Source organism: Stigmatopora argus, chromosome 2 (genome assembly GCF_051989625.1).
Source record: "Stigmatopora argus isolate UIUO_Sarg chromosome 2, RoL_Sarg_1.0, whole genome shotgun sequence".
In the NCBI taxonomy this organism is placed as follows: Eukaryota; Metazoa; Chordata; class Actinopteri; order Syngnathiformes; family Syngnathidae; genus Stigmatopora; species Stigmatopora argus.
This window is the reverse complement of record NC_135388.1, coordinates 7,849,263-7,873,543: the sequence shown is the minus strand read 5'-3', so window position 1 is coordinate 7,873,543 and position 24,281 is coordinate 7,849,263. Positions and strand designations below refer to the sequence as shown.

The window sequence follows — 24,281 nt, the reverse complement described above, 5'->3', positions numbered from 1 at the left end:
AACGAATTATGTAAAATGTTAGACAAAGGCTACCGTGTACAAGAGCAGCATAATGTTGATTGGACCGCCCGCATAAATGACATTAAGTTATTGGCTGCCATTGCTGATGCTAGCCATCCCAAACATTTTGACTGGGAGTTTTTTGTTTTGTTTTTATAGTTATCTGAAAAACTCATTAAGAGATGCCTTTTTAGCTTGTTTTTCTTCATTTTTCCATTATTATTTTAACCAATGTTAAAATACCTACTGTATTTTGCCATTTAATATACCCGGGTATATTAAATGATTTTTGCTTTTTCGAGCCTCCCCTTTGTGGCCATTTAATATACCCCTGCCGTTTAATATACACGTGTATATTAAACGGCAACTCAGCTTTTTGGGCAAGATTTGTATGGTGTTCATGGGGGCATAATTCTAGATACTTAAGTTCATTGAAATTCTAAGTCAGACTTTATTCAGCAGTGAGTAGTTTTAACCTGAGCAGTAAGTAGTTTTAGTCTGCAAAACGTTGACGCGCCCCGTCACGGCATAAAGAGTGCGTAGTGGATCGTACCTTCACATTTGTGCGCCATTTAATATACTCCTCCTGTTTAATTTACCCGGGTATATTAAACAGCAAAATATGGTAAGCCAGAAATGGGACTTATGCTCCAGTGCGTTTTTAATATGTATTTTTCCGCTTCTGGTGTATTCATTGACTTAAACTCGGGTACGACTTGTAGTCTGAAACCTACAGTAATGTAGAGTTTTTGTTATTCTGAAACAGACTATAAAAATACATCTGAATACTAGTTGTATTCAGAAAATAAATAAATTGGGTATAATTATCAAACAATGAGTACAATTTTAAAATGCTTATGAATTACGATGTCCCATTGATCCCATTAGTTTAATACATTGGCAAATGACACGGTGATTCCCTGCAATAAAGTCACACTAGTTATGCAGCTAATGCAAGTGTTCCCATTCCACAATGGTGGCCAATAATTTGCCAGGTTTCATTGAGCTGAACCTAAATGAACTTGACAGCTACGTTTTTTTTATTTTTAAATACCTGTACAAACTTATAATTAATAAGATTAAAAAGAGCAAAGTGCTCGTGATGAATCTTGCACAGTGTAAAGGACTAATAGGCTGGCGGAAGTAGCCAAGTGGAGAAGGTGAGCAGGCAAAATACGTCCATTATGTTCGCCGTTGCGTGTTTGACCTTTAGGAAAATTTTTCAAACCCGTGAACCGATAAAAGTACATCATTGACGTCAGTGGAAAAAGGTCCGGCAGGGCTCTATGCTTTGCTTCCAGGAGAGATAATAAGCATCTGGGCGAGGTGGAACATCTGCTGCTCAATTTGTTCACGAAAAGCATGTCCACAATTGCTTGAAAGATATATTTTTGTGTGTGCCTCATTATGAAGCTTAAATAGGCCCGTTAGTACAATGTGGTTTGTTTGTGAGGAGACTATTGCAAAATATCACTTTTTAAAAGTGTATTTAAGGAACTTTTCATTTGTATCAAGGCCGTTTTAATTTATCTGAACAGGCTACTACATGGGGTTCGATCATAATGTCTTTAGACTTGGTGAAGGTACGTTTGTTTTTTTTGATCAAGGCCACATTGGTACGTTATGTTCCAAATAAGTCGAGAAAATTCTGATGAAAAATGTTTATGAACACAAGGATGGTCAATGATTACTTAAAGTAGGACAGCTTGTGCCATGTTAGAAAGGAGAAAATTAAGATTATGTATCTTTACTCCCTTACATGGGTGATTTTTGCATGACAAGTTCATCATCCCAAACCTTATCAATACCTTTTTACTAGAAATACAGTGATTTTGGTGTTAGGCATACTGTACATTCTACTTATTTTGCGGAGTTTATTTTCATTTTAATGGAACACCTTAATGTTTTTTTTTAAATGGACAATTTTTCTCGACCTTGTCTATTTTTTGTGTGTGTCAAACATCAATTTAAATTGACAGATGAGTGCAAGTTTTAGAAATGTGTGAGTGAAAGTGTTAAAATGAGACTTGCTCAGCCTTGGCAACCGTATCCTTGACTACCTCATGTGTAAGGCAATATTAAAATCAAGCGATAAGAAGTTAAAAAAAAATGCAAACACTGTATAACGCCGCCGTCATTTCACTTCCCTCGCCAGATGTTGAAACCGCAAAGTAAAAATAAAATGTAAATGAAGAGAACATTCCCACTGTATTTAAGTCTAATTTGAATCAGAAAGTCTGGATCATTCACCTTAAGATAATATGCATTCACAGGCTGTCAAGTTCATTGTAATGTAAGAAGTAATGTTATAATCCCTCATTATTAGAGTATTTTAGCAAACCAGACGCCTCAGGAAAGTCAAGAAGAATGGATACATGGAGGAAAATTAAAATAATAAAGACATTCTTCATGATCACATTTTAAATATTGTTTTGTAAAGTAAAATTTATTTATTTAACGTAAATGTATAACATAATAACTTAATAAAAGGCCTTACATCACGGTTTAAACCTGATAATTCCTCTGCGTCCTGTAATCTCATTACAGTTACGGAATCATATTACTGTGGCAGAATGACCAGTGCAGTCATTCGTATTGTATGACAAGGTTAAAGAGATGGAAGGCGTGTTTCATATCAATGAGTCAGGTTTATTGAGTGCCGTATGGCCCTACCCTCACTCAACACGACCAAGTTGTGTTATTCTTCTTAAAAGATGGATTTGAAAGAATACACAATCGCATTACAAACCTACCTTGCCAAGATTCAAGTTGTTCATGGAATAATCCGCATCCTACAGTCTTTAATATTAGGCCAATTCTAGTCAATTAGAAGTCTGAAGAAACTCATTTAGCGCAAAAGTCTAAAAAAGAAACAAATGTGAATCAATATAATTAGAAATACCATCTCTAGGCAAAAAAAAAATACATTCTCATCGTCTAGAGCACATGTGTCAAAGTGGCGGCCCGGGGGCCAAATCTGGCTCGCCGCATCATTTTTGTGTGGCCCGGGAAAGTAAATCATGAGTGCCGACGTTCTGTTTTAGGATCAAATTAAAATGAAGAGTATAGATGTATATTAAATTTCCTTATTTCTCCCCTTTTAAATCAATAATTCTAATTTTTAATCCATTTTTTTCTGTTTTTAGTTCAAAAGTTATTTTGTAAAATCAAAAAATATATTTAAAAAAAGCTAAAATTAACATTGTTTTAGATCTATAAAAACTGAATATTCAGGGATTTTAATCCAGTTCTTTTGATCCATTTATAAGAAAAAAAATCTAAATATTATATCTAAAATGGTCCGGCCCACGTGAAATCAAGTTGACGTTAAAGCGGCCCACGAACCAACCCGAGTCTGACACCCTTGGTCTAGAGTCACTAACCTGTGAATCCCCTAAACCTGCAAGTCAGTCATTCAGTTCAACTCATGACAATACATCTTATTACTGACTGTATTCATTTGCTGTTCTCATACTTCACTCAGCGAAAATTATGCAGCCTCTCTGCTGTAGTAAATTCAGTTTCTGTGCATGTGTGTGTGTGTGTTTCTTGTCTGTGTGTGGTTGTGCACCCGCGCCAAGTAGTATTCCCCGATAACAGGATTACCATCTTAAGCCTATTCACGGTGAGTGAGCCAGCTGGATGGATAAAGCACTGTATCGTCGACTCCGCTGGCATTACATCAACAAATGCATAAAAGAAAGACGTAGACGTTGTAGAGAACAGGCATAGCAAAGCTTTTAATGGGTTAGTGAGGGGGAGTAGAAAAGATGGCGAACTTTGTAGCACACCAACTAACCGCATTGATACTGAGGGCCAGTGCGATGAAAGATGTCAGGCAGGGAGCGTATTCGATTCTTAGGAGTGAGAGAAAAAGATTATTTTTTTAAATGGTGCATTACACTGAAAACAAGCATGGCAAGGCATAAATTAACGAACAGAAAGTCGAATTCTGATGGACATTAAGATTAAAATTTGCCCGTGGTCAGTTGTGTATGTGCTCCTTGATCCTGGTTTTGCTTCATAATTTGTTCTGATGGGCAATTATTTGCAAGGCTACTAGATTATCAATGTTTAATTACAGATATGTAAATGGTGTATCTAATCGGATTAGGCAAAGATAAAGGGTTTCGACCCCTATGGACCCCGTTGACTTTGTCGGAATGTCCTTGAGTGGCATAACACCTTGTTGCGTGGAATTTTCCATCATAGATTATCAATGGCGGAATGGATTTCTGTTAAAACTGAGTTTACTTGCAATTACTGAGATCATTTTTTTCCAAGTGATATTTTTGTACTCTAAATTCAAAGCAGGTGGCTTAAAGGACATGGGTGAGACCATTTTGTAAAACTTGGTGCCTGATAACAGTCCTAACAAGAAGCAAACTCTCTTTTCATAAATCTTGGAGCTTAATAACTTTAATTTGTCGAGCAGGTATGGTCAATTGGACCTTTTGAAAAGGAGAAATCGTGTGCAAGAAATTTCAAGTCAGATGGACTTAAATGGTTTTGTAACTTTGGGGCTTCAAGTTGTTAAGACATATGTTAAGTGACGTCAAATCCAACTTTTTTTTTACTGCGCTACAGTCAATGTTACTTCACGACTTAGACCTCATGTGTTGTTTAGTCATGTTGACAGCTTGCACTTTGGAGCGGGCCAAAGAAGTCTGACAGCAGTTGGGCAATATCTGCTGGATCCTGTTGTGATGTGTCACTCCGAAGGGAGAAGTGAACAGCTCGCAGACAGATCAGCAGGCAAGAAGCTGTGCGTGCGCGTGCGTGCGCGGTAAGACAGATACATTTACATCTCGGGACAGAATGTCTGAGAGAATCAAAGTGTGAGAAGGGCAAAGAATGATGATGAAAGGTAAAATGTTGAGGCTAATCCACACAGAGAAAAAAAAAGACAAAAAAAACTCCAAGTGATGCTTATTTGCCAGCCTGTCAGTATAGTGGACACACCTTTGCCCTCTGGTGTCTCTGAAGTAGGGTTTAGCGAACGCATAAGAATAGCAAAAGCACTCAACTAGGAACTTTAAGCATTTTCTATTTTGCTCCGTTTTATTCAGTGCTTCTTAAATGATGTGCAGGGGTCTGTGACCCTTGCAAAGATGCCATTTTTGTTTGGCCATACAGCATAAAGTGCAGTCTCAACCCACTTCTGTAGGGGGCAGCGGCACTCATTGTCGCTATGGTTTAGGGCTTTTTTGCACCATGCGAATAATATGAAGAGCGTAACAAACCCTTGAAAGCCATTTTTTTGCACAGTGATGAAAGGTGGTTCAAGATGGAGATTGGGGACAAATGTTGCCCAAAACCTGATATTATCGTCACTTGCATCATAGATTTTATAGAAGAACTAGACATGGCACTGGTGTCATCACCCGTAACGTTCAACAGCTCCCCTGTTAGGCTTGGATTTCGCTGCTCAGAAAACAGCGATAACAGTCGCTTTATGTTTTTTTGGCATTTGTGAAGCACATATTTGGGATCAATCTATGGGCTCAAACATCCCAACGGTAATCACGTTCTGGACATTCTGGAACCGTTTTTGGACTTTGCAATTGATGAATTGACAATCAAGAAAAGTCAGCAAGGTAATCGACAACTGTTTAGATAAGTCGTAAAATGCTCAACTCCTCACAATTACGGTACTCGGACGTTTCGTCGAAGACGTTTGGTTCCCGGACGTTTGGTCGACCGGACGTTTGGTCGACCGGTTCTACCAAACGTCTTTCGACGAAACGTCCGGTCACGCACAATTACACCTATAGCTAGATGAGGTTTTAGTATACAATTGTAAACTTGTAATGAGCAAGTCGTGGTATTAAGAGTTGGATTAGGTTACGTACTTTCCTCCTGAAGGCCCATGTCTAAAATGAACTACCCTCCACTGATCAAAACCATAGCTTGCTTATTTTGTCCAATCCAAGATGTGTAAATGTGGGCAATGCACTCGGAGGAAGTTCGGTACTACAGTCAAATTCTGGCAATTTTTGATTGCTATTCATATATTGTTTACTACTCAAAGTACTCCCTCAATTCTCCACTCTGTGGTGTTGTGAAAAACATTTTCATTTTTAAACTTACCCACCTAGAATGTCTCCTGACAGCATGCCACTCTCCCAAACACAGAAGCTGCATTTCATGTCAAGCCATTTCTCAACTGCCTCACACTCTAAAAGTTATGTGCTACTTAAAAAAAGCGCGTTTCAACAAATGCAAATGTGGATGTCTTTCGGAATGTGCGTCATTCAAATGAAGGGTGATTTAAGTCTAATAGGGAGTGAGAGTTGAACTTTGCTTTGAAAGAAGACAAAGGAAGAAAGAAGTCACCAGACATTGAACGGCTGAAGGCGGGAGAAAGCGTTGAAAGACATCCACTTGGATCCATTCACAAGGGACTGGCACGCACATGCACACATCTGCTAAAGAAATTGAGAAGAGGCTGGGCGATAGAGGTCTGAGGAGGCAGCGCGCGTGCAGGTGATGGCATTCAGCTGCCGGTGTCATAGCCTGACAAAAGCTCCTCTTTTGGCTGTCTGTCATCTGCATCACATTTAAGATCTCTTTCATTCACATTATCACCTCACCGCTCCACTGTATTTTCACTTCATCCCCATTCCCGCTGGAGGAACTCGCAGTACCTTTTTCTCTGCCCGTCACGCAGCTGACAGGCGTGCTCTATGTCCTACACTTGCTTTTATTCCCGCTCTTCCTTACACATAAAACACTCTCACAACTCCAATCTGTGCACACAGTGCCTTTTGGGTACAAAATGCTACTTTACATACTGCATTCATCACCTACATGCATTGCCTCTAAGAAGTACATTTACAATTGATGCAATTTTAAGACTGTCCTAAAAAAGTTTGCAATACATTCTTAGTATGAACTGGCATATCTTTGTTCGTATTACAGCTAAGATCTTGCCACGCATGTTTTTAGTATTACCGGTTGGAAAGGCCCTCTCAACGCCATTTTATTCACAGAGCAGCCTTATCGGAAAAAATCAATGGCCAAAGGCAATTGATATGCAATGAATAGCTAAATTGTAAAGTAAAAACAAATGCCATTGTTTTTTCCCATTTGTGTTTTTTTGTCAGTCAATGACAAAAATTGGTATTGTCTTTTCCATTTTGTGGTTTTAAGTGACAAAAAGTAAAAGTCAATATACTATATAGAAATATTTTGTATTTCTTCATTTATTTCCCTTTATATTTATTCACTAATTTATTATTTTTTTTAGTTTTGGCACCCCTGTGATTCTATACTTCATGAGAAAAAATGCGTACAATGTACAAAAATGAGAATCTCATGGCCTCCATAACATTTTTGAGTTTACAAAGCTACACTCACTACAGCACATCCACAGTAAAAATAACAAGTGAAGTCACTAAAGCATGGACAGGCTGAGTTTGGTTCATTGCTCACCTTGACCAGTTTGATCAATGGCTGAGTGCCTGATTTAAATCCTTACCACAAACAGAGCTGAATAAACAGACATGTAGCATTTACATGGCTCCTGATAATCCACTAATCCATAAAACCATTTTCTTTAACACACACACACATGCGGTGACTTTGCCCATTATCCTTTCTGACCTCCCAAACAGGATATAGCTGATAGCCTCAAAGAGGGTGACAACTGAGAGAAGGGTTAATAGGATTATTGGGATGTACACTCGCATACAAACACACAATAAGAATACAAGTCAAACATGATGAGTTTACAAACTCATGCATTTGCGTGTATGTTTGCACTGTGGATTTACTCAAGGGTGCTTCATGCTTGTTGATGGCATAATTCAACCGTGAAAACCCTCATTGAGTTTGTCAGAAATACTGTTCATGGTTCTCGATGAATGTAATGGAGGCCACACGTGATAGGCCGAGTTCATCTTTGAGTGATAAAGAAAGAAGTTTAATTTGTGAGTCAAACAATAATGATTTAAGGACTGTTTGATATGATGGACTCCAGATTTTAGCCCTTTTATGATGATAAAATGACATTTCAAATGGTTTGGTGACAATTTCGGTCATCATTGGAGATGATATCCATTGAAAAATGATAAATGCTGTTTTTACTGCACGAGTTGAAGGTGTTTCCCCCAAAAGGTAACCTTTTTCTAAAGCCCTTGCTGGCTGCCGTTGAGAAAATCACCAAAACCTGGTCTAACATACCCCTCTGCCAGGCTCAAAACGGCGCTGCTTTATGTTTTGATCCTTTTATCTGTCTGTATTCTCTTCATTTCTCTTTGTTGGTTGGAGTGAAAATACTTAAATGGAGCATTTTTCCCCCAGGTACGATGGACAAAGACGGCCGGCAGCGCCTCAGATAAATTCCAGGAGACGTCAATCTACAACGAGACACTACGCATCGACAGCATCCAGAGGGTGCAGGGTGGTCGCTACTACTGCAAAGCCGACAATGGGGTGGGGGTGGCTGCCATCAAGTCCATCCGTGTAGATGTGCAATGTAAGTGAAAATGAAGGAGGAGCACTCCTTCCACACATAGCTGACTCTCACTCCAGCCATTCCCGTGACTTAGGTAGCCACGAAGGAGATGATGGTGCGATTGGTTTGCGGAGAGAGATCAAAGACAGATTGTTTGGTGGGAGAAGGGATTTTCAAGTGGGAATGGCTTCCAAGGAGTATCTGATGACTTACTGTGGAGAGGATGAAAAGCACGGCGGGTGGATTGCTGGGGAGACAGATTCATAGATCAAGTAGTATTTCTGTTTCTGGAAGCAAAGATAAGGGGGTCACCACATGAAAAATATATACCTGGAGGAAAAATCCAAAGATAATGTGGGTATGTGTGCACCTCAGATTCGGTTTAATTGCCACAGAAAAAAAGGGTCAGATGCTCCTTGGTCAAATGTGAGGTCAGTTGAACTTAAAAAGTAAGTTTTGCATCAGTTAGTCCGGACAGTATGGGCTCCCTAACCCAATGCTTCTCTGGTTAAGTTCAACACTGAAGTTAAATTGAGAATTTGGTTGCAAGTAACTTTACTATGTTTAAGAAAGCCCCTGTATACATAGTGCCGACAGAACTTAACTAATTGGCTGCTATTGTTAGTTAATTGATACATTTTTAGACTCACTTGGCTTTTCAGTTATTATATAGTATGCCCTTTTTACTGAGAAAATACTTACTGCACAATTTGAGAGGCCATATATATCATACATTCCCTTGTTTATAGTAGCTTTAATTGTAAAATCTACCTCCGGGAAGTAAAAGCTAAATTATATGGAGGTTTTGTCGAAACACAATTTTCTATGCTGTTAATTAGTGGGTTTCAATAAAGCTAATCCACAAAATTATACTGTAGATCTCATCAAAAATGATACAGTTCTAAGTATATGTTTTTATTGAACTACTGAGAAGCTTTGGGTGTTTTAGGGGCCCCGTGCTGTTGCTTGTGTCACTGCCCCACTGTCCCAGTGAGCCAGGAGCCAGGTCATGGCACCGGGTTCATATGTGATCACTTGTCATGCACCCACCACTACCACACTATTCTCCTTATTTAGTTCACTACAGCCATCTTTTGCCCTAACCAGTTCCCCACTGTATCGATCCAGTCCTTTAGATCAAAAGGGTGTCCAAACTATTCCACAAAGGGCCGCAGTGAGTGCAGGTTTTTCATCCAGTTCCAAATGATCCAGCACGGAATGTTTAACCAATGAAACTACTTCTAAAACAAGCAGGATCTGACTGCAATCAACTGATTACAGTTTGAAGACACAGCAGGGGTCAAAATGTATCCTATTCAGTGGTTGGAATGAAAACCTACACCCACTGCGGCCCTTCAGGACCGGTTTGGACACTCGTGCTACAGATAGACGTTTTAAAACCCGATTTTCTAAGGGCCCAAGTCACCCAGAAAAAAAATCAATTCCGTGTAGTTCATTTACTAACTTCACCGTGCCCCCAATCCTGGCATTTACCATCAACTCTCTTAACCAAATAATTTAACCTTCACACTCACTCGCAGACTCGTCGTTCATCCATAACCCTTACTTAATGAGAGCACCCCCTCCCTCATTGTTCTCAGCCTATCAGCCTGTCCCCGAGCACTTGCATGGCCCTCTCACAGGGGAGCTGGTAATTGCTGGAGTGCCAGCTTGTTTTGTCGGCGTAGTAGCGACAGGTCTTCTGTGAGACTAACCAGCTCTGACAGCCAATGCTTGTTCAATTACTCCTCCCCCCGAATGTAGGGGTCAGATCCAGTTGTGATCTGCTTCCTTCGGTAGTGGAGCTATAAAACAATATAACAATTAGCACAGGCGGTTAGGTTAATGGAACAAATCAAAGAGATTCCTGCCAGCAGAGAAAAACAGAAATAGAAGAAATCCGAAAGGCCCAAAATATGATCATTTAACAGCATAATTAATCAAAACTAATTTGTACAGTACCTGTGGTTACGCCACGTCTACAAAATTGGATGCCAGATCGTTATGGTGTTAAGATGTTTTTTCAAACTAACAATTTGACCTGTAAAGTAATCCAGCCAGGAATTAGTGGCGAAAAAACGTTGATTCTGCTGAGAACAGTCGTAATCATCCGGTGAACACATTCAATTATGTTTTTCTGTGGCCATAGAAAAAAGACCTAAATTGACCATGTGCAAAGTTCCTAAATGCAGTCATTCATTTTCCCTACCACTTATCCTCACAAGGATCACGTGGCTAGGATCCCACCGAACACCCTGAATGGTTTGTCTTAACCTCTGTGGAAAGTATTTAAATCAGTGCCAAATGTAGTGATTGCAGAGTCCTGTTGGGACTAATAAGAGTAAGGATATTTACAACACATAGAATAAGTAAGCCTAACCTAACACAAGGTTGGCAGGAGTGTTTTGTGGTCTTGCAAGGCCTGTAGCAAAATGAAAAAAAAGTATACCCATTAAACTCAGTAATTTGAAGTAATAAATTGTTGACGACATAAGAGTACCTCGACTGCAATTTAAAAAAAACATTCTGGCATTCTTAGTTTAGACTTGGCCAATAAGGAAATGGATCAATGTTCCAAAATGGAGGCATAGTTATTTTCAGAATCCTGAGAAAAGCCAAAGCAACTGGTTGAGTGTCTGGCAACAGTTTATGAGCAGTTTAATAGTGAATCATCATTCGATATAGTGCCCGGTAGAGTACTAAGAATCTTTTTGTGTTTCTTCTTTTGCGAACGCAGAACTCTTAGTTTTAAACACATTTTTAGTAAGGTGATAAATGATCCATCACTTTCAGTCAGTTGCTCTCCATTAATTTATATAATGTAATCAATGTGTCGTCAATTGCGGATAATGTCTAAAAGCATCAATTTTGCATGCATGCTCATTGATGCTTCCTGCCTGCTTCATGGCAGAATGAAATACTAAACCATCTCAAATTGCCTTTATGTAACATGAAAGATGAACTTTGATTTTTAAAGGTGTCTTAGTGCAGTTGAGAAGAGCGAGGAAAAATGTGGCTTATTGGTAGAGAGAACTTAAAATAGCGAGGAATGATGAACAGAAAAAAAAAGAACGTGTCCAGTATTCTGAAAATGTACTTTCAGGCCAAAAATAATAATAGCATTTCTCGTAACGATATTTTCATTTCACCTTTTTATCTGAAAGCTAACATGTATTCTTTTCAATCTGTGCCCAATCACTAGTTTTGACCCCTAAATATTCAAGTATTTAAAGAGCTATTTCAAATTCAACCATATATCTTGTGCCACTCACAGAATAGACACACACATACACACACAAATTCCTCTGTAGCTTTTGGGATAAACCAGCTCGTCACCTGATCCTTACATTTCACTTGCACCGCTCCTACTGCAAACACCTCCCTAGTTTACATTAGACTCCAATCACATCGGATCACGGTTATCAACCAGATGACCTATGACTTGGAACCCTAACAACTGAGACAGTGGGGCAGTGTGCAGGCTAGGGTTAACTCTTTAGTAGCCTCTACTGATAGGATGGACTTGGTTCAGAAACCCAACCAGCGATAACCATTTAGTCTGGGTGGAGTAATAATTCTGTATGCATAATTGGGCCAGAAGTGTAGGTTCATGTCCTCCCAGGTGACACCCACCAGGTAAGTGGCAGTCTCCTTTGACCAATGATTTTGAATGAACTCATTAATGATGATGACTAATGGATTTTGATTATGTCGCATGGCTGCGTTATGACAGGATTGATGAACCCAATGATATTTCCCAAATGCCTCCTTGGCTACGTTCTATTCATTTCCGTCAATCCAGAATGTCCTACTTAGTCATGTAGAGAGTTTTAATTGAATGCCAACTCCATCATATTGAATATGGTGACAGCTTAATGAACAATTTACTGTATGGCATATGACGCTTGAGTAAACCATGGTTTTTAGTTATGACTTTATTGCTAGGTTTTGTTCGGATTACATCCGGTAGTGGACACATTGACAATTTTGACACACATGCTGTTTGTGTCAGAATTCACTGAAGTGGTGTATTTATTTAGATGCATAGTTTGTGGCGGTTAGCACTTTGCTGAGGATTTATTAGGACATTGTATGGTAATAACTCTGATAACTAAGAAAACTACTCATAGCTATATAAAAATCAGGGTTAGTCACTGGAACCAATTTCATGGAAGAAATTACTGCTAATTCAATGTCAGCCTGAACATTCTTCTTCCTCATTAATTCAATTGTTCAGTCTTCTTTATTTTTTGAGGATGATGATGATCCTTATTTGCGTCAGTAGAACTACATGTTCTCCTTATGTGACCTAACAGAAAGTGTCTGGGTCAAGTTTCAAATGATCTATTTTCCCTCATCCATCTGGGGGCATCAGGTGTATGGATGAAATGTGGAATTGACATTCTCTTTCTGTTATTCGTGGACAGATTAGAATGAAAATTGTTAGGTATATTCTAAGGGTCTGTACGTATTGACCCTTACATCGGTTAATCTCACCTCTAGATTCTGGGTTAGCCAGTCGAGGAAGCCGGGCGGTCGTAGTTTATAGATAGTTCAGTCTTGGTATACGAGTAAAGAGTTAAAAACGTTATCATTGAAAGAAGTGAAATTGAAAGTGAAAGTACCAGTCTAAAGGACTTGGACAAAGTGCCTTGACATGATCATGTCAACAGTTGCCACTGGGTTTGCCTAATCCTGGCATGACTCCACTCCTGGCCCGGACCCACAACGGGCATGCTTGAGAGGATGCAGACAAGGTGGCCGAAACCCTTAGGTGGAAAGCACTGATGTTAGCAGACTCTCTGCTGGGCCTTTGGACATAGCCTAGCTGAAGCATGAAGAAACTAAAGTGACAAGTAATGCTTTCAAACAGGCAAGCACACTCTGTCTTTAAAAGAAGAAGAACATCTGGAAAGATACCTTGACCTTTCCGCAGGTTAGTGGCTTAAAACTACAGGTGAACCATTGGGCCGAGATGCACGGATGCTCATCTCCCGTGGCACTTGATGTCGGTCATCTTTTCCAATGTGTTTTCCACTTGTTCTTCGTAGCAGTGAATCGCCCTCTTGCTACGTGTGTAATGTTTTATTCGCCGTTGAATTGATTTCCTCCTGTTTGCACTTTCCAAAGTGAATTGTGTGGGCCGCCACACGACTCTTCTCACAGGGGACTGTCTCCCCTCTATTCCTTTGTTTTTCATCTTTTTAATGGAACTTTGTTGAACTCTTCTGTGCTGGTTTTGCTTCCCGTGCTTTTAAATATTAAGGCTCATCTCTGTCTTGTTAAGGATTAAATACCCTCATAATCCCTGTACAGTGCCCTTGCTTTTAGTTTTACCAGATTTTTTGCAGAGTTGCTGCTCCTTGCTTTGTTATTATTATGGTTTAAATCATTTTACCGTTTTCTGTTGATTTGAATCCATCTTTTCTGCATTAGTCAGTTAATCACTCTTAATATATTTTTCTTATTATTTTTTTCCAATCTGAAATTGCCTTGAGAGAAATTTAAATGTGACTGGCCTCCTTTCTTACTGTGAGATGAGCAGCTGTGCACTGATTATTTTATTTTGGTACTGGAAGGATTGGTTTATGTATACCAATTCATTGTCTATATGGCTTAGATAGTTTTTTTCGTGTGCGGTCGATTGGTCGCCGGTCTTTTGGTCGCCGGTCTTTTGGTCGCCGGTCTTTTGGTCGCCGGTCTTTTGGTCGCGGTCTTTTGGTCGCCCTGACCGCGACAACGGGCGACCAAAAGACCGGCAACCAAAAGACCGACGACCAAAAGACCGGCGACCAAAAGACCGGCGACAAAACAAGGTAAAACATCACGGTCTATGCATCAATAAAAGCCAACAATGGCCATGAGCAGTTTCCCTGAGCCGACGTGTGAGTGTATAAGATTTTGTATGTACATGCGTTGTCCCTTTAAGAAGCTATGTCAGTCAGGGTCTTAACAAGTTTTCCAACAAAAAACTATAAAAATCCAGGAAATTTGCAGCTTTTTTGTAGCCTAATAATTACTAGGGCATTAAGTATGACTAAATAGTAATTCGCAGTTTGTATTTAGGGAATTTGAGCAACGATTTAAATGGTAATTATCAATAACCTTCCGGGCGACCAAAAGATCGGCGACCAAAAGATCGGCGACCAAAAGACCGGCGACCAAAAGACCGGCGACCAATCGACCGTGTACCAGTTTTTTTATACATGGTTGTGACATATTGCATTACCACTTTTGTGTTTGATCATATCCTGATGAAATGGCATGCAAGAGTGACAATTATGGTCTATTTAAAAGACATACGACCCTCAATGTGTGAACAAAGCATAGATTTGGAGCACGCTATCATTGCTGTGTCACTGGTTCATCCATCAGGCAAAAGTGTCTTGTTGCCCCATTGAGTGTGATTCTGTTGGTGATGTGCAAACATCCCTGGGCTTTTCTCACAAGCACATTGCTGTGTTTTGGCCAGAAGGTGTGCAGAATAGCAAAGTGTGAATAAGCAACCATACAACTCTAGCCAAGGCCAACAGAAGTGTGGTGTTATGGTTTACAACATAAACAAAGGTTGTCAGTGTTCCTTGCGTGATTGACGGCTTTTGAGAAAATTGAATTCATTTAATTGAATGCATTTAGAGTGCGGAAAATACGATACTTATTCACCTTGTATGTGGTTGAGTTGAAACATTTAGTTGGCAGTCGTTACCAAATCAAGATCTTATTTAGTTGACAGTGATATTGCTTATAATATATGCATCCATATCTTTTGGTCATAAACATCTTATATAATGAGTTTCCGAAGTTTCAGTTTGTGAGGAAAAAGTTTATTTTACTCCTCGGTATGTAAAATTAATAGTTAAAACGGGTCATCAGTATGCAGCAGTCATAAGAGGAGGACTATTCTTATAAGAAAATGTCTCTTTTTCTATCAAATCTAATTTAATCCTGCTTTGCAACCCTTTCCCCCTTTTTTTTTCAACTTAACAACCAAAAAAACTGTAGATATGGATAGGCGGTCGATATGAAAAGGTGCACAAGGTATTGTCCTTTTCCTCATGAATACATATTTTTTTTGATTAAGTTCATCTTTGAAATTTAAGCTCAGTCGGATGAAACGTCTGGCGGGGTATTTCTTTCTCTTGTGACATTCAGCTTTAATGTCTCATCACTTTATCCACTTCGTGAGAAAATGAATTATTTAAAACCTTACAATTTAAAAGCTTTATGGGCATCTTGAAGCAATAGGTGTGAAAATAAACACAATTACTCTCAAGGAAAGTTTTTCAAGGCGCTTTTTGCTCCTGGACCATGTTTTCAAGTTTTATTTCTTCATCCGCTGACTAAGACCAATAATATAATCTTACTTGCGCATGATACCCAGCCTTGGCTACTGTATGTTATACATCATCGTATGAAACAAATGTCTTCTTTCCAAGCGTTTACAGTGAGCACAAAAGACAAACTCAAACCAACAGACCATAGATTGGATGAAGTGCATTTAAAAGGCTCAAAGAGAATTGAGGGATTTGAAGAATAGCTGGTGTAAAAACACTCATGATGTGTAGCACTGTAAATGGAGCGCACATGCAGAAACAATTGTCGAGACTCATGGTCTTTTAATGAACCGACTGTCGGAATGCATCTGTATAATGATCAGAAGCCTACGGCACTCTTCTTTACCTGAGTTCAGTGCAAGTTGTCTTATCGAATAAATCTACAAGTAAATGCTGTCTTGAGGGGAGTGGCCTTCTGACCTTGAGTTTCTCTTTCCTTTCTATTGGTTTGGATTTTTAAATGAAACATTTAGCCAAACATAGCAAAAGTAGTATTGTAATGGTGTGTAGTGGAAACATGAAGATTTTGAATCATTGTATAAATTTTAATAAATAGATTCTTCCTTTATACTTAATTTTAGTGTAACAGTAGCCTGGTGGATAGCCACCTTATATGCAACCCTATGGAGGACACAAATGAATGGTTTCAAAAGTTTACATACACTTGTGAAGAACATAATGTCATGGCTCTCTGCAGTTTCCAGTCATTTCTACAACTCTGATTTTTCTCTGATAGAGTGATTGGAACAGATACTTCTTTGTCACAAAAAACATTCATGAAGTTTGGTTCTTTTATGACTTTATTATGGGTGGACAGAAAAAAGTGATCAAATCTGCTGGGTCAAATATATACATGCAGCAGCGCTAATATTTGGTAACATGTCCCTTGGCCATTTTCACTTCAATTAGGTGCTTTTGCTTAGCCATCAGCAAGCTTCTGCTTGCTTCTGGTTGAATCTTTGACCACGCCTCTTGACAGAATTGGTGAAGTTCAGTTAAATTTGATGGCTTTCTGACATGGACTTGTTTCTTCAGCATTGTCCACAAGTTCTCAATGGGGTTTAAGTCAGGACTTTGGGAAGGCCACTCGAAAACCCTAATTCTAGCCACTTTGGATGTTATTTCAGTCTTTAGTGTGCCTTTTTCGTATTTATTTATTTAAAAAAGTCTTCTATTATTAAAAGGAACAGCCATAGAAGATGTTAAAGACCATCAAAATCATCTATGGTTCTTATTTTTTTGTTCCAGATGAGTCTGGATCATTTGTTTTGTTTAAATATGTTTTTTTTTCCCATTTGTTTTGTTTTTTATTCTCTATTCTTCAGGGTGCATTGGAACTTTGCACATTTCTCTCAGGGATATGTCTGGCAGCTTGTCAAGAATGCATCATTGATTCGTTCTTGCCTTCAGCATAACTCCTTGTCACATTAAGATACATAGTACTTAAGTGTTGTTATGCCCCTTTTTAATGCAAGAAACACCTATAGTGGTCAAAAACAACAAAGTTTTCTTTTAAACAAATTCGATAACACACCAGTATTAATCTAATCAATCCATTCTTCTCACTAACGAGTGAACGACAGTATGCATTCAGCACAGCCTGAAGTATATCACCTTTGTCTATTGAAAAGTAGTGATTAATGTCTGAAGGCTGCATGTGAGCAGTTTTTTAACAGCTTGTGCAGTCTCACTTGTAATTAGCGTGGTGTCATTTCCCCTATAAAGCATGACATGAAGGTGCTAAAGGTAAATACCTCTGTCTATTTTATGTTTGAAGAGTTAAATCAACTCATTGGTGAAAATGAGTATAAACCATCAGGACAGTAATGACTGTTGAATCATTTTGTCTTGTTTAATAATTCATCCAAATTCTGACTTTGCATGTTAGAACAAATTGTGTGACAGACATCAAATGTGTACACAAAGAAGTTGCATAGTTTTGTCTTGTCCGACAGATGGATGAACAGATGGCAATGACGAGTACAAATCACAGCGTGCCATTGCTTTCCAGACATATGTTTAATATGACAATTAACATGTACATTTGTACAACACTTTGCCACTTCACAACCTTTCATGCATTGTCAAAGTGCATGCAAAATATTAATATACTGTTTAGGATTTGTTTTCACGATCACTTTTTCACAACATACACATACATTATTTTTTATTAACATTTAATTGAGGGAATTAAAACATGCTAAATTGGCGCCTCTTTGATGTTGCAGCAAATAACGTGACCTGTCCTCTAGTAAATATAGGCGATTACATATTTTTCTTGGATGCTTTTGCTGTGGAAATTATTTTAACCACATTCTGTTTATTTTGTTGTAATTTTCACAATACCTATGAATGCTAACTTAGAATTAAAATAGGTCCTTGGAGAATTAAGACCTCTGCCAAGTTTCATTCCAAAAAAGGCAATCAATGTTCATTAGCCTCCACGAGGCCACCTGCATTTGCATTATGAAGAAACAGAGAGAAAACGGTTCAATAAGAACTCCACTAGGCTGCTCCTTTTGTTTTTTATTCTGTGCTCATTCCGTGAGCAGTGGTATAATATTTTGTGTATAGTTTAAAGAGTAAAAAAAGGAATTGGGAGGGGATGATTTTTTTGGCTCAGTATTGATTGATTGTAGTCATTCTATGGTAGAAAACTATCATTAAGCATTCAATAAGAAAACAAGTGTATCCCAAAATTGTCGTTAAAGGAACTTTGCTTCATTTCATCCTGCACTACTAATCCACACTACTTGATATGAGATAGAAACCAAGCAGCAATAATGCATATTTGCTTCTTTAATCATTTTGGCCAACTTCAAAAGTAGCAAAGTTGTTGAAATTAGCCCTCAAGTCAAAGACCCCGCTGGGCAACATCAGTATTCATTAATTCTTTTGGCCATTAGGCCATGAAAATTGAAATATTATTTTAATGGCATTGACATTTTTTTTAATTCCATCCAAATCTCCAATCACACGCAACTCAGGCTTTTATAACTCGACGCCTCTTTCTAATGCTCATACGAGGTCTCCAGCTACATATCCATCCTTTCTATTGCCCTCACAATTGACTCATTGTATGGATTTCGACCCATCCCATTCCATCCCACTTCTTTTCCCTAATTCCTTCCTTTCTTGTGCGCAAGCCTGCTTCCCACCACATCTTCAATGTTTCGTTTATGGCCAGCTGCAGCGGGGCTGAGCAATGAAGGCAGCGCTATAAAGTATGGGAGTTGCCTTAGGGCATTCTCACAGATAGAAAAATTGAAATAGGATGGGGGGAGAGGGGGTGGGGGGTGTAGAGATTGGAGGATTAGAAGGCCATGAGACACCCAAAAAAAAAATCCAAGTAGAAAAAAAAAGGTAGAGAAATATACCAGGAACAAAGTCATGGATGATATATGAATAGTGTCCTCCTGGTGGGAATGTCTGCCTTTAGTATTCAGTGGAGTTATATTAAGGCAGCGAGATAGAGGTCTTTCTAATATTTGGTCCCGCTTTTGTAACGCTAAAATATTAAAAACAGATCTAAGTAGGAAGGAAAGCTTGAACAAAATACAAGTATAGTTCCAAAAAATCTCTAAATTCTCAAAAAACTATCAACACTGCAGTATTAGAGACCAAAGATGTCTGTTAGGCTCTGTTATAAATTTAATGAGTTGCTTTGTTAGTCATATTTGGACAGGGTAAACTATGATTACATTATCTCATGTTGCGGTAAAAAGAAATCTCTGTTCACTCATATCCTCAGAGAAGAACTTTATTTATTCTTCCTATCTTCCCTGCTTATGAGTTAAAATGTTTGTTCAATTACTGTCGTAAAAAAAGATCTGAATGACTTTAAACTTGCCATTTTTTTTGTTTGTCTGTTTTCTTAATGTGCAGTTAAACTGCTTTCTTATTACTTAGTAGATGCTGCAATAAACCGTACTGCAGATGCCTTAAGCATTATGTTATATTAATGCTGCATTGCAGTCTCATTATCTTTCAGAAATATCATAATAATAATTCTCAGGTGATGTAGCCCAGAAATATTTCCCCTAATATATCTGTTACAGAATATCACAGTATTATGTAACCCGAGATGTTAGCTTTCTTGTTTTAGACAACAATCTATAATGTCGAATTTCAGTGTATTATGCCAGTAAGGCATAGATAATGACCACTCTGATTTTATACTTCAGAAATATGAAGCATCTTAAGTCAATATTGCAGTATGTCGTAAAATCAGTTTTATTTCATTTTTATAGACAAGGACATCAGATGTAATGACGTAGGAACATTATTTTTTCGTCTTCCATCCCTCCTAAGATGACAATAAATAATGTGTTGACACTTTATGCAGTATTCAGAACATCTGAGATTCAAGGCAAACAAGAAAATAATATCATCCATGTTTAATTCAAAATAACGAATTACTACCTGGTGCTTATACTGCACAGAATGTACTAGAAAAAGAGCACAGTTATTTACCATGACCTGGGTGATCCTGGGTGTGAGGACAAGTAGGCTTTTTGTTGTTGATGATGACGACAGGGTCTATGTCCGATTATTATTATTATGACCTATGCCGTCGCACATCCTGTTATGACTTTAAGAAAAAAATAATTTTGGTCATCGGGTCAACGTGCTAGTGACCCAACACGGTGCTGTCGTGATGACCCGTCAAGAGACGAAAAGCATAGGACTCAGGAATAGGATATTTGTGTTCAAAATGCACTCAAATACACCCAAAGTTGAAATGAATGGCTCTAAGACGCATGCAGGACACCAAATCCAAGGTGTTACATTTTGTTAAGAGTGGTCTCGCTTTGCTCGGCACTTTCTGGGTGCTGTGAGCCGAGATTGTGCTGGCTAGCTGGCTTCCTGCCCGCACCCTCACATATAAATCAGTTTGGGGGAAACCGGCTAGAACCATCACAGGTGTGTTATTTACTTTCAAAGGCGTGCCTGAGAAGCACAATTAAGGGATAAGTAAGGTATGTTGAGTTTGTGATAAGATGGATTTTTGGCAAGGAACAGATTCATCTTGCTGCACTTTCTATTTTATGGAGTTGCTAAATATTTGTTTTCTTTGTCCAGTGTTGATTTTCCAAACTTGTTGCTATGGAAAAATGGGCAGAGTTTCTAAGTTCAGTCTAGTAATTGGAACCGATTTTTAACAGCCATTTTTTTCGTACTTTAGGTAGAATTTTGCGTTTCAAGAAGCAGATGTTCTACAAATTTTTATGTTTTAGCTCGATAGACATTAAAGTTCAAAACGGTATAGTTTTTAGTTTTTTATATGCTTCAGAAATACTTTTTGTGAACACAGCCCATCAGCTAAATGATGCAATGTCTTTTTTGCAATGGCAAAAGATTCTTTATGTCTGAGTGAAGAGCAGCGTGTACAGGAATCTTATGCAATAACTCCACAATAACACAACAGGCCTAATACTGTTTTTGTTTGTTTGTTTTAATTATTTAAGCTAAAACACTTTGAGCAGTGGAAAAACTTGTGTTGAATGAATTGAAAATGCTCAAAATCTAATTCTTCTGCTGCGTAAGTCAAGAAAAACATCCATTAAAGCCATTATTTACCAGAAGTGGCCATAGTAAGTATAGCCAGACATTTTAAAATGCCAGTACTGTTTAAGCTCAATCAAATGTGAGTAACCCATATTGACTTCCCTTCTTTCTGATATCAATCCTACTCTTTCCCCCATGTGCATAACATGATATAATTAAACATTACTTTCTCCAGAGGTTTAGGAAATGCGTGATTTGCATACTTAATATTTTAGGCAAGTGTCTTTCACATGCAGTTGATTCATACTAAGTATTGTCCGTTCCTTTAAAGTCAGGTCATTTTGATTTATGAAACAGAGTAACTCAGTCTTAAGTAATATGCTAATTATAGCCTTGGGCAAATATGCATTATTAAGATAATGGATGTGAAAAAATATTGTATGTATTGTCTAGCCTTGGCTTTTATTATTTTGTTATAATTTCATATCATGGCAGCTTGGTGGTGACCGTGATATTTCTTTATTTGCATTTGTATGTTCCTCTTTCAAATGCATCAATTTACATAGCTTGTGATGCCGTATTGACTTTGCCTGGCAATAAAATGGTAAATTGCGATACATATTTTTAGCCATTACACATTGCTCTACTGTGCCATTATGTTCAAGGAAAAACTGTTAAAATCAGGGGTAAAAATTTAAATATGTACTTAAATATCGATCATATGCCATGATGAGCAAACATAATCCAAATTCTTCTTGCTCTCATTTTTTTAATAATAGAATGGGAGGCGTATGAGGAATTGATAATCAATACGATACAATTTTTACTGTTCCCCTTTTCATTTTTAATTAGAGGCGTTGGTCTTGTTATTTTCTAACTGGGGCTTTGTGCATGTTTCATGGCCTCTTTAGCACTATGTCTATGCAAAGGATGCTGAATAATTGACGAGGCGCGAAGCTGGATCAAATGGCCAGTCTGCCTCGCTTCAGGCGGTCTTCTGCATCATTCTTTTTTCTTTTTTGCATCTGGTTGTGTGCATGTGAAAGTTTCAGTGATCATGTGTCAGTTTTGTCCGTGTGGTCAGAAATGCATAATAATGTATTTTGTGAGGGGGAAAAACTGCTATCTAGCTGAGAGTAACATGGTTTTCCGTTAACATATTAGCTGTCTGAGCAGTGTTTTCATTGGTGGCAATCTATGCTTTGTGGGCTAAATCAGGCTCATGCACGATTTGTGACTGGCCATTTATGTAGTATAGGAAAAAGTTTTACTGTATTTTAGTTGCAGTTTGTTCACATTACCAAGCACCACTGGCAATTGTCTTCTGAGGAATGACAGTTTAATCATTTTTCCACAATTATTCTTCTAAAAATTACTTTCCGACACTTTTGCAACTGCAAAAATCGAAATATTGATGAAAAAAAACAGCTTCATCCTTTTAATTATGATGATTTATTCTTCATTTACCTGCAAGGGATGCCTTTATGACATGATTATTATAAAATACAATAATATGCTGATTAAATGAATAGTTATTGGTTACAGTTTGCAGACAAAGCAATATCTTTGGGTTTCTACCATGTTTGTAATATCACCGAGCTTCTTGAGCTAATACAGTGTAACAAATCGAGTGTCGTAATCCACGCTTTACTGCAAAAATGACAGCTGGCTGCAATTACAAACATTTAGCACATCACTTGTAATGCACATAACACCCTGAACGGTACCAGTCTTTGCTTAAAACTAGCTCTTCATTAGGCATTAAAATATTTTTGCATCATAAGTATAGTTTAACCGTCTTTTTAGAGTGCAAATTTATTGAAATGAATTGTGCCGTGACCTTGAGTAAATCGGTACACTTTCAACTGTTTACTCACAGAAGTTCATTTGTGGCTCCATGCGACGACGGCAACTAAACAATTGCGTGATATAATCACTCCTCACCACGCACGCACACTAGTGTGTACACCGGGTCTAATTCTCTTCTGTGACACGCTCACACTCAATTGAGCCTGTCATCTTCTCTTTTCTCCTCTAATGGCCATCCACTCCCAGAGCGCTATTAGGGAACTTGACATGATATTGGAAATCAAAGAGGATTTGGAGGCTTGCGGTGCTGTCCTCATACAAGGGAGGGGGAGGTGATTGGTGAGCAGAGGTCAACTTGTTATAAAAACACAGTTGGCTTGTTACAAAAGCTCTCTCTGAATGCTAAGGAAATTACTGGCGTGGATCCTCTTGTATAAGACGATGGCGTGTTGTGCCAATAAACTGACTTCTGATTTTCTAGGGCACTCAGTTAACTTATTGGCTAGCACTTACAAACGCTAGATGGCCAGGTGGGCAGTGATTGGCTGTTCAAATGGATTGGATGTCCGGCGCTGTCCGTGGTACTGAAATGTGACCATTGTCAGTCAGTCCTCCCAGTTTAAATGAACTTTAGACCTAAGCTAATGTAGTTTTGAGGCTTCTAGGATTATTGCCTTTTTTTTGTTATAATTGGGGTATTTGCTATGTTCGTCCTTGAATTATGACGTATTAACTAATGTTTCCACGGTGGTGAGAAGAAAATGGTGTGCTTCACACGTACACATTTTGCATATTCATTTTTTTAGCACCAATTGGGAACATTTCCATGCATTCCTTCAAAAATAACTTTTAGAACACACATTTGAGTGATGTTCAGCATGTTTTGACAATATTGTTTTCATTGCACATATGAACAAAATCTGTCCATCTTGATGAAAGTGGGCTTTCAGATTGGCAGAATGTTTGTGTTTATGTGGACAAACAGTCAAAGGCATGTTTTGGAGTTTGATTTCAACTTAGAAGAGAAATCCCTTAAATGAAAATTTATGTTGAGAGTATTGTACTCTTAAGTGGGTATATGGGGCTTCAAGAGTGAGGGGTCTTTGATTTTAAATGATCTAAGACAGTAAACAGATGTACATGAAGCAATGTGGCCAACAAAAGAATGTGAA

General features: G+C 38.3%; 1 protein-coding gene across 7 annotated transcripts in view; it reads left to right on the top strand.

The window, feature by feature from the left end:
* Positions 1-24,281, top strand: part of mdga1 (MAM domain containing glycosylphosphatidylinositol anchor 1) — a 164,693-nt gene that overhangs the window by 42,269 nt on the left and 98,143 nt on the right. For all 7 annotated transcript variants that reach the window (XR_013298099.1, XM_077592216.1, XM_077592196.1 and 4 more), the window contains one exon: positions 8,305-8,479. Coding sequence is in view for 6 of the 7 variants with exons in the window: in XM_077592216.1 (XP_077448342.1) it covers positions 8,305-8,479 (175 nt within the window). In the remaining variant the exon portion in view is untranslated. The remainder of the gene's footprint in view (positions 1-8,304; positions 8,480-24,281) is intronic.